The 12015-nt window shown below is 43.4% G+C and overlaps 1 protein-coding gene across 4 annotated transcripts in view; it reads left to right on the forward strand.

The window, feature by feature from the left end:
• NXPH1 (neurexophilin 1) overlaps nt 1-11388 on the forward strand; it is a 174734-nt gene extending 163346 nt beyond the window's left edge. For all 4 annotated transcript variants that reach the window (XM_083705391.1, XM_083705390.1, XM_083705392.1 and 1 more), the window contains one exon: nt 9358-11388. In XM_083705391.1, the coding sequence (XP_083561517.1) occupies nt 9358-10119 (762 nt within the window). In that variant the 3' untranslated portion in view covers nt 10120-11388. The remainder of the gene's footprint in view (nt 1-9357) is intronic.
• Nucleotides 11389-12015: the final 627 nt, after the last annotated feature.

The raw sequence follows: 12015 nt of genomic DNA on the forward strand, positions 1-12015 counted from the left end.
TAAAAATGTGAAGCAGAGGGCAAGAGTTAATCGGATATTTCATACAGTTAACATTTCAATCCTCCTCCAAATCTTTATAAATTTGCTTGCATTGCTGCCATTTATGGCATGTTCTGACTGTGCACTTGCCAGAATTCGAAGGCTAAACATTGCAAGAAAGCACTTCTGGGATATCTCTTCTGAGTCTCGTAACTCATTTAGTATTTGGATCACATCCTATCTGGTACCCTAATGGTGTAATGTGCGCTAAGTTGAAAGTAAAGTGAGATGCTTTGACATATCAGGCATGCTGTAACTCTGTTATCTGACAAGCTATTATAATAGACTCGACTAACAGAAAAAGAAGAAATAAAATAAGAAAGGAGCTTTCAGAAGAACTGCAACGCAGTTCCCACACCAACCTTATTGGGTTTGTGGGCCCATTTGCAAACCAGGAAAACTGTTGTGAACAACAGGCACACAAATGCACACACACACACAAAGACCCCCCCCCCCCAAGCACAGATTGCAAACTCTTATATTGGCTACAACAAGAATAATTTCAGTGCGGAGAAGGGTTGGAGAGGGGACTCTGTGGGCACAAGGAAAAACATCTATGATCACATGCATGCCTGTGGGTTCTATGCTGGTGACCCTAGAAGGACTGCCTTCTTAAAGGTAAAGGTAAAGGGACACCTGACCATTAGGTCCAGTCGTGGCCGACTCTGGGGTTGCGGCGCTCATCTCGCTTTATTGGCCAAGGGAGCTGGCGTACAGCTTCCGGGTCATGTGGCCAGCATGACTAAGCCGCTTCTGGAGAACCAGAGCAGCGCACAGAAACGCCGTTTACCTTCCCGCCAAAGCAGTACCTATTTATCTACTTGCACTTTGATGTGCTTTCAAACTTCTAGGTTGGCAGGAGCAGGGACCAAGCAATGGAAGCTCACCCCATTGCGGGGATTTGAACTGCCAACCTTCTGATTGGCAAGTCCTAGGCTCTGTGGTTTAACCCACAGCGCCACCCGCGTCCCACTGCCTTCTTAGATAAAACCAAAGGCCATCTAATCCTGCATTGTTTCTCTCTCTCTCTCTCTCTCTCTCTCTCTCTCTCTCTCTCTCTACCTTGGAGTCCGTTCGACTCCCGAAACCATTCGAAAAACAAGGTGCGGCTTTAGATTGGCTGCAGGAGCTTCCTGCACTCAATCAGAAGCCGTGGAAGCCATGTTGGATGTTCGGCTTCTGAAAAACGTTCACAATCCGGAACACTTACTTCCATGTTTGCGGCATTCGGGAGCTGATTTGTTTGACAACTAAGCCATTTGGGAACCAAGGTACCACTGTATACACATAATTGTTTAATGAAGAGGGGGAAAGAGAGAAGAGAAAGGAATTAAAGACAATAATAATAATAATAATAATAATAATAATAATAATAATAATAATAATAATAGTACTGTAATAATAATAAGAAAATCCAACATCAGTCCACAATAGGAACATAATGAGCACTAGCATACATATCTTAAATTAAACCTATAAATTAATATAAACCCTGTATACAAAATTACAGCCTCACATCAGATATAACTGATCTGTAGAAAAGACTTTTATTACCTGAAAATAGAAACGATGCATGTCCTTTTGTAACCCAATATTTTTTTTAACAAAAACAATGACAAAAAAGCATTAGATTAATTAATACAAGCCCTCTAAATGTCCAGATAGGTATCCACACAGATTTCATGTTCAAATGTAGCCAGGACTATGAGGTCCTCAGACCACTGTGTAATAGATGATGGGCATTGTTCGTTCCAGGCCCAAAGTCTCTTAGCAACCATAAATGCATGCAAAATCCACTTTCGTTGCCCTGCTGTTAATCATCACACTACAGGAATATAATTTAAAAGTACAAGAACAGCTGCAAATATTAATGATTTCACAAATGCAAAACTGACATGGATAATAGCTTTAGACCAAAAAAGAATATATCCCTGGACATGCCCACATCATGTGCCACATCACATAAAGCTAATTGGGGGTGCCAGCTTGAATAAAATATTGGGAGGAGGGGCCAGATAAGTCGCGCCCCACATAATCGATCATGTGGTGCGATGCACGCACACAATTTGAATGGCAATGCCCATCAACATGGGGGTGGGAGCTGGCCGCCTCAAATATTTTATGGGGGGGTGAAGGGACTTCGGCTCCTACGAGTTGGTTCCTATGAAGGTCTTTGCCCAGTAGGATAACTCATTAAAAGTATATATGCAGCATAGCAATGCAGAGTCCCTGTTTATCTTGTTATGGATAGATAGATGTGGACAAATGGGGCCTGCAGAAGATTTGTAACCCCCCCCCCCATCTGACTGGTTTGCCCCAACCACTCGGGGAGGATTCTTGCACATACAAAAATATAAGAAAACATTTAACATAAAAAACTACTGTCAGATGTCTTCTGAAGGTTGTATAGTTATTTATCTCCTTGATATCTGATGGGAAGGCGTTCTGCATGGAGGGTATGACTATTGAGAAGGCCTTCTGCCTGGTTCCTTGTAACCTGACTTCTTGCATTAAAGGAGCCGCTAGACAGCCCTAGGAGCTGGATCTCAGTGTCTGGGTTGGATAACTGGGGTGGAGATGCTTCGTCAGGTATACAGGGCCGAGGATAAACCTATCTTCTAGGAATTTTTCAAATTCTTTTAAAAGGCCTCCTGATCTGCACGCCCAAACTTGGCCCTCCAGATGTTTTGGGACTACAATTCCCATCATCCCTGACCACTGGTCCTGTTAGCTTGGGTTGATGGGAGTTGTAGTCCCAAAACATCAGGAGGCCCGAGTATGGGGATGTCTCCTTTAGTACATCCCATCGTAGTCAATTATGTGATGCATTAACATTTGCTATATGACTTCCAGACCTCCTTTATGGTTTTGTGGTGGATTTTAGTACTTCAACAATTTCAGTTCTTTAGGAACTCTGGGAGTGACTTCTGTGTATCCTGGTGCTTTAATAAGCACAAGAGGGAGGAGTTAGCAGGCTTGGGGGGGGGGAATGAAGGGTTGCAGAAGTGCAACAAACCATAATGTGGTCCTCTTTGTGCCGGTGGCAAGAAAGGTCAGGAAGAGGGCAGAAAATTCCAGTGAATTGTAAGGGAGATTTGGCGGTCCAGATAGAAATACATTGTACTGTATGTAGTCGTGGGGTTGCCCCATTTAGTCTCCCTTGCAATATATGGTTCTGATGGCTTATACAGAGGCTATGTGTTTGAGTGTTTTCTTTTAATCGTATTTGTATGGCTTTGTCATGGTTTTTGGCTAGTACAGTCATACCTTGGTGTCAGGGAATTGACATCGGAGCCAGAAGTGGAGGCAGGGCTCCCAAGCGATGCCAGAGAAGGGCCAAGCAGGGAGAGAGGGGACTCATCAGCTGGGGAAGGAAATCAGCGTAACACCAGGGATAAAGGGGGGCAGATGGGGGAATCGGAGAGAGGGCTCCAGGACTCTTCGCTGGAGACCAGCAGGGAGAGCACAGGTCCTCCACTACCCACACCCACCCTGCCCAGAAGACTTCCACGCAGGGAAAGTAGGCGTAGACTTGGCATCAAAGAACTTCTTTGCTGGAAGAGGTTCAAGAAACGCCCACTGACGGATTCTGCTAGCGACTGAACAGCCACAAAGTGAAGGGCTGTCCAGCCAGGAAAGGTTTAACCAGGCTACCTAGCCAGGAGTGGCGGCAACTTACGCACGAGCAACCCCATATAACCATTACACTTGGTTTTCGAACAGCTTAGTTCTCAAACATTTGGCTCCCAAACACCGCAAACCCAGAAGTGACTGCTCCGGTTTGCGAACTATTTTTGGAAGCCAAACGTCTGACAGGGCTTCTGCAGCTTCCGATTGGCTGCAGGAGCTTCCTGCAGCCAATCAGAAGCCCTGCTTTGGTTTATGAATGTTTTGGAAGTCGAACGGACTTCCGGAACGGATTCCATTCAACTTCCAAGGTACGACTGCACAATAAAATCTACTTTACTTTACTTTACTTTACTTTACTTTACTTCACTTCACTTCACTTCACTTCACTTCACTTCACTTCACTTCACCTTTTGGGGAGAAAAATTCTAACCAGAAGGAGAAGAAGGATCTCCAAGAAACAGCTCAATGAGATCTGAAAATGTTCAGTGCAAACAGAATGCTGTTTGGGAGCGGGGAATTATTTTTATAAAAAAACTGGAGCAGCGGATGAAATGGCGTGACCAACAGCAATTCATGCTGTAACATTATGCTGCAGATCCTATTTGTTTTGAGCTTTTAAAATGCAGTCCTTGAAACAATGTTTTAGATGTAGATCTTGTTCCAGAATCATCTGCTGTGAAGAGCAGTGGGAAGCATTCATTTGGCTTTTGTCTGCCAGTTCCCCACCATCCTTCAGTACACCTTTGTCATGTAACAATCTAGCCAGAGGAGCTTCTGTTCTGATGTAAGAAGACAAAAGCTCCTCTGCATGTGCTGGCAAGAGACAGCTCTCTTCTTTTTGGATTCTGACTCAGACCAATGCGGTAATGATACAGCTCTATAGTAACCTGGAAAGGCTGCAGGAAATCAAGACGCATTCTGGGCCGTTCTGGATTTCCTTCAAACCAATCTAATTTTCAGCCTGTGAAGTTTTAGTAGGCACTAGTTCGTATACATGACGGATGTCTTTGAGTATAAAACACCTCATGGGCTTTGACATAAATGAATGACTGAGCTTCCCCCTCAGGGGTCTCTGGGAAGAGACTAATACTCATGAAAAACACATCTAATGAAGTCAAGTGTCACTGCAGAAATGTCCCCAGCCTTTAAAAGCAGGTGACAGGGGTGTTCTCTTCAAGCTGAAGGAAACGAGGCAGACAGATCAATTCCCTAATCATGAAAATATACTCTGTCTTCTTAATATGCCCTTGGGCAAATTATGCCTCAGTCGAAACACTGGTCAAAAAAACAGACTATCGAGCAGCGATATTTCATTATTGACGAAACATGGGTCACCAAGTGAAAGAGCTGCTAGATCACCTTGGTTTCAGTAATTATTTTTGGAAACACTTTTGAAACTGGCTGCCACCCTGATCCTGAATCATTCATAGAGGCTCACCCGGTGAATAATGGCAGCCTTCAGGGGGGACTCACACGCAGCCTGCTGTATCATGGGCAAATCACAATGCCCTTGCAATCAGTTATTACCAGAAATTGTTTGGGTCTCCCTCCCCCCAATATGTATAGGCCATTTTTCTCCCACCACAAGATAGTTGCAAAGTGGTTTACACATTGATCAACACAATGATCCAGCCATCAAAATGATATGGCGTTTTCAAAACAAACAAAAAGCACAGGTGAAAACAGCATTCCATAGACAGGCTTAGTGAATGTCTGCTGAAATAGAAAAGTCTCTTGTCGATCACTTGAAATCCAGCAGGGAGGGGGTACTGCCTGATCTAAGCTGGGAAAAAAGAAGAAGAAGAAGAAGAAGAAGAAGAAGAAGAAGAAGAAGAAGAAGAAGAAGTAGTAGTGATGGACAAGTCCAGAGGTGTACATGGCAAGTGTAATGGACATGATTCTTATGTTGGCATAGTAGGCTACACTGCAGTTGTGCAAAGGTTAGAGGCATTATCACAGTCCAAGCAGTAGCAGAGGATGTGGTGGAGCTCTGCCACTCACCAGTTTCCCTGCTGGTGCTCACTTGAAGGCAGAGAAGGAGGAATGAGGCGGTGGTGAGGTCAGCATGGTGCAAACTCACCAGCAGAGTCATTTTTTAAAATGCCACTTTATGAAATATAAGAAGAAAAATAAAGAGAGACTAGTGACTGACTTGGGGCTCTTCAATTTCAGCAGTGCCCTGTGTGATGCTAAAATTTGGCGTGTTCCCCCGCTTCTCTCCCTCTGTTCTACCGCATTTTTGAGGGCCCCCCCCACAGCACAGCACCCAATGCAGCTGAACTGGTCAAGCTACCCTAAAACTGCCTCTGAAGAGACATGGACCCCCTAATCCCCCTTTCACTAACCTTTCCTCTAGTGATGGCACAATCCAAATTAAAAACAATACAACCCTAACCCATCACACTTTTGACATTCCTGAATGTTGCAAGAGAAAGAGGTCTGCTTTTTTTTTGCAGCGGGATCCATTGCATACCACCAGAAAGTGTAGTTGCAGTCACAGCATTTTCAAAATATTCATCTTATAACTGGGAGCTTGTTTGCACAAAGCGTAAAACGAGCCAGTGTTAAAATTAGCTTGCTAGGACTCCATCCTAGAACAGAGGAGACTTTGTTGCTCAATCCTGCGGTGCACAACACATTCAAACAGATGGCTTAGAAATGAGATTGAAGACAAAAGACCAAATATGTGCTGGGGGTGGGTGGGAGACAGAATTCACTGGCTAGCAGAAATCCCTGGTGTCCCCCCCCCCCTTACAATTGCTGGGAATGGGATAGGGAACAGAGGCTAGTTAACTGTCCAGGTTCATATTTTGCTGACAAATTCAAGCAAGATTGGCACATTTTCTCCCCTTTTTAAGCCACCTTCCTCCTAATTTGCTCTTGCTCCCAATATGCCGCTTAAGAATTATATTCTAAGTCTTCCCCCCTCTCTCCGTGACATCTTCATTGCTGCTTCATTAACTGGTGCACCATCAGTGCATTTCATTACAGCCTCTCTCCTCGCTCACTGTGCTGATCTCAAACACAGATACAAACCAGCTATCAAATGCTAGGCGGTATTTATCTTCCCTGCAATTCAAAAGAAGAGGAAATTGGCTAAATCATCCCAGGGGCAAACATACCCAGATTTGTCTCTTCCCATCTTCCTGTGCTCTTCAGCAGCTGGGAAGGATATTTAGTTAGGATGGTTGTAGGTGTTTCTTTATTTTATTTTAAGGATTACAGATTTTGAGGGAGTCCACACAGCGGAGTATCCCTTTGGGAAAGAGGAATCTGATGTAAAGCAATTCTCAATGAAGCAGCCAGCTAAAAAACTGGGGGATGCTAGAAAAGGGAAAGAGCTCCCTGTATGCTTCCAAAATGCAATGGCATCTTTGGGTCCCCCCCCCTTTTCTTTTAGTGGCGAGAGACGTTGGTTGGAGTGGCAAGTAAGTGCCATTGTGCTCAGGCTTTGCTTGTGGGCTTCCCAAGGGCATCTGGTGGCCCACTGCCAGATCAACGTGCTAGATTAGAAGGAGCTGTGTTCGGATCCAGCACGGCTCTTCTGATGTTCTGATCAATTTCTACTAGTAATGATGACTATGACGCAGGTAGCGCTGTGGTCTAAACCACTGAGCCTCTTGGGCTTGCTGATTGGAAGGATGGTAGTTCGAATCCCCGTGACGGGGTGAGCTCCCTTTGCTCTGTCCCAGCTCCTGCAGTTTGAAAGCACACCAGTGCAAGTAGATAAATAGGTACCACTGTGGCCGGAAGGAAAACGGGGTGCTCTGGTTTCCGTCACAGTGTTCTGTTGCGCCAGAAGCAGTTTAGTCATGCTGGCCACATGACCTGGAAAGCTGTCTGTGGACAAACGCCAGCTCCTTCAGCCTGAATCGAGATGAGTGCCACAACCCCATAGTCGCCTTTGACTGGACTTAACCGTCTAGGGGTCCTTTACCATTACCTTTTTACTATGATGTACTGGGGAGTTTTTAATGTTTTATGCTTTGTTATGTTTAATAAAGAGCCAGTGTGGTGTAGTGGTTAAGAGCGGTAGTCTCGTAATCTGGGGAACCGGGTTCGCGTCTCCGCTCCTCCACATGCAGCTGCTGGGTGACCTTGGGCCAGTCACACTTCTCTGAAGTCTCTCAGCCTCACTCACCTCACAGAGTACAGTATTTGTTGTGGGGGAGGAAGGGAAAGGAGATTATTAGCCGCTTTGAGACTCCTTTGGGTAGTGATAAAGCGGGATTATCAAATCCAAACTCTTCTTATATACTGTATGTGTTGGAAGCCATCCAGAGTGACTGGGGCAACCCAGCCAGATGGGTGTGATATATAACAACAACAACAACAACAACAACAACAACAACAACAACAACAACGAATTGTAGGCAGTGTGTCTCTGCATGCTTATTGTGGGGAGGTGCAAGAGGGGACAGCAAGTTTCTGAACTGTCTTTTTAAAAGTCCTCATGAAAATTAATCTTTATATGCAATTTCCCATACTATTTTTGTGTGTTATTTTACAAAAATAATATATGCATTTTAAGGCAAACTTCACATTTGGATATGCATTTTTCTGTGCCTTATTTGGCTGGAGAACTGCACTGCAAAATTCAAAGCAGTGCTGTGGTTTGAAGGCTGGTTATGTTTCGGTTCACATATTCTTTGGGGAAGTGCAAATTTGGTAGGTTTATCTTTAAATGTGAACTGAACGGAATTTCTCCCTCATCCCTAGATGGCCTGATTCATATGTTCTTTTGTCCTTAAGATAACAGGAGGGGATGGCAACTCAAAACTCCAATGATGACACCTTCCCAATTCCCCAGGTCCTTTGGATGTCCAGGCTCAGTCTGTAGCCTTGGTTTCTGATTCCTAAAAGCAATGATTAATATTATACTGAGCCACTGTGAAATTTTTGGAAGTAACAGTTGAGCTGTGGTGCTGTGAATGAATTGCCTTCGTATGAGGACTGTACTTCACTGCATCTTTCATGACCTGAATAAAATAATTTTCTTCTTCTTGTGGGTTCAGGTGTCGATTTGCTTCCCCTTTCAGATGTTATTGTGGCAAGCATGTTTTTTTCTGGTCCTAAGTGAGAAGGGGGAAAAAGGGGGGGAAACCTTTACAAATAACAAATTTGTTTATAAATTCTGCTAATACAGACTATATGACCTTTAGTTAGCATGGATGCTGTGCCAGAATCAGCACAGAACAGAGAGCACCCAGCATTAATCTCTACCCAAAAGGATTTCAATCTACCTTTCATAGGCAAGGTGAGGTCAAGGACTTGACAAACACCCAATTCAGATGATAACCTAAGGGTTCTGTATTATGGTTTATATCACAGGTGATCCTTCAGGTGGAACACAATTCTCACCACTCCTGTGAGTTACCTGTGCTCTAAGCAGCGGATTACAATATTGTTGTCTAAACTGGGCCAATGAGTTGTGGGGTGAACTGAGGGAAGTCAGGTGAAGGCTTTGCTAAAGCGTTTTAAAGAGGGTAAGGAGATGATCAGCCTGAAGAAAAGAAAGCTGCAAGCTTTCTCAAGATGGATTTGGAAAGACCAGTAGTGTGTGTGAATGTATCCCACGTAGAAGAAATGCATAAAGGGAAAAATGCATTGCATTCTTTTTTGAGATCTGCATAGCACTTAAACACATATCCCTACCTAAACGTATATTTTCCTTTATCTTACTTTCAGGTCACATGCGCAAATCTAACCAGTGGTGGAAAATCAGAACTTCTAAAATCAGGTGGTTCCAAATCCACGCTAAAGCACATATGGACAGAGAGTAGCAAAGACTTATCCATCAGCCGGCTGCTATCACAGACTTTCCATGGTAAAGAGAACGATACGGATTTGAGCCTGCGGTATGATGCTCCAGAAACATATTCCGAGCAAGATCTCTGGGAATGGCTGAGGAACTCCACAGACCTTCAAGAGCCTCGCCCCAGAGCAAAGAGACGGCCCATTGTCAAGACTGGAAAGTTTAAGAAAATGTTTGGCTGGGGCGATTTTCATTCCAACATCAAGACAGTCAAGTTAAACCTGTTGATAACTGGGAAAATAGTGGATCATGGCAATGGGACGTTTAGCGTTTACTTCAGGCATAATTCCACTGGCCAAGGGAATGTATCTGTGAGCTTGGTGCCCCCGACTAAAATCGTGGAGTTTGACTTGGCACAACAGACAGTGATTGATGCCAAAGATTCCAAGTCCTTTAACTGCCGCATTGAGTACGAGAAGGTCGACAAAGCCACCAAGAACACCCTCTGCAACTACGACCCTTCAAAAACATGTTATCAGGAGCAGACCCAAAGTCACGTCTCCTGGCTCTGCTCCAAACCGTTTAAAGTAATCTGTATTTACATTTCCTTTTATAGTACAGATTATAAACTAGTACAGAAGGTGTGTCCCGATTACAACTACCACAGTGACACGCCTTACTTCCCTTCAGGTTGAAGTGGGCCGCGCCTCTGAGACTGGACCCTGTGGAGTAAATAAATAAATACACAAATAAAATAACGCTAATTTTAAACAAAAATATGGGAAAAAATATGAAAGAGGTCACACGACAGGGCTGTTACCTCAAAGAAGAAGGCCACATCTCTTGCCTGGAATGTGTCTACACACTGCTGCTGATGTCAACTGGCTGCAAATATCTTAGCGGAAACCAGTCTAATGTCATTTCTGCCCAGTCAGTTCCATGTATATCAGTCCAGTTGTAAATCACTGTGGATTTTATATAATACCACACACAATTTCTCTCTCTCTCTCCTTGTCTTTCTCCTTCTCCCTCTTTGCGGCTTGCAGATCTATCGAGATTCCTGTTAAGAGGGCATTCATTGTCTGATATATGATGTTTCAGGATAACCTATCATCAAGCAAAAAGGATTAACTAGACAGAGGATGTTTTGTTTTTGTTTTTCCACAGACTGTTATGGAAATCTTCTTTTACGGTCCTGAATACATTATAATCAATAATCCCCATTCATACATCCTATCACTTGGAGTAGCTGTACTGGTAAATAATATTGTAGGAGTAAAATGCTTGTTAAAACAGGGGTTGGGTGGGAAATGTGTGTGTTTAGAGCTCAGTATTCCTCTTTATATGAACACAACAAAGTATATTGACTTTTCTTCAGCACCCAGTGGGCACATTCAAGGTGGTGTTAGGTGGGCCTTTTTTGGTGAAGGGAGCCTGTTGAACTAATAAAGATGAGCAAACATTTGGAATTTACATGTGAACAGAAAGTTACAATTTTGTAGTTTGGTGGTCATCACTCAACTGAGATGCTCTCCAATTGCCATATAGGAAGGAGAATGCCTGATAGGTAACATGTAAGTTGTAAGTGTCCATCTTATCTTTATAACAAATATTGAAACAAACAAACAAACAAACAAACAAACAAACAAACAAACAATATCCTAGTCTTCATTTGTATGAATGGTTTGTATTGTACATAGTTTAACCTGTGTTATTTGAGCTGCTTATTAATATTAACTTGTAATTGTCTCTCTGCTTGTTATTGGTTAAAAACAAGGAAATGAGGAATTCATTTTATCAATGTAGCTGTAAACTCCATTTAAGATGACAGAATTATGTACAAAGCATTTATTCAGCTAAAGTATTGTTGAAAGCTATACAACTTACAACATTTACAATCTGTCTGTATTTAGATCTTTTGTTTCCAGGTGAAAACAATTGAAATGTACATAAAAAAAATAAAACACTTGAATTCGAGTTTCAATATGCACTCTGTAGATGGTGGTTTACAATAGTGCTGACAGGCAGAAGATACATTGATGGTGGTGGCACCTTCAGTCGCAAAAGTTGCTCTATCCACACCAGATTCTTTATCATATGTAATGGCGACCACTTTTCAATGCAGAAAGAAGTGTACAATTCCTATCTTATTTATCAACAGAACAACTCCATGAACAAGTTAGCTAGAACCCCATGGATAGGTTAGATGGAAACCTGATGGGCAGGTTAATGTGGTGGTGGTAGAGCTGTGCATCAGAGTAAGGTTATTACCAGTTTCCAATAAAGTAGAGGAGATGGGATTTTAAAGGGCAGCATGGGCAGATCTGTGAGTCCCCTGTCTTTTCTTTCATCCCTCCACTGCTTCTCCCTGGAGTTTTGATGCACTTCCAATATCTAGGGCTTGCCGATCAGAAAGTCAGCGGCACGTCAAAGTGCAAGTAGATAAATAGGTACCGCTCCAGCGGGAAGGTAAACAGCATTTCCATGTGCTGCTCTGGTTCGCCAGAAGCGGCTTAGTTATGCTAGCCACATGACCCGGAAGCTGTACACCGGCTCCCTCAGCCAGTAAAGCAAGATGAGCGCCGCAACCC

The sequence above is a fragment of the Podarcis gaigeae genome, assembly GCF_964106915.1.
Source record: "Podarcis gaigeae genome assembly, chromosome: 12".
Classification (NCBI taxonomy): domain Eukaryota; kingdom Metazoa; phylum Chordata; class Lepidosauria; order Squamata; family Lacertidae; genus Podarcis; species Podarcis gaigeae.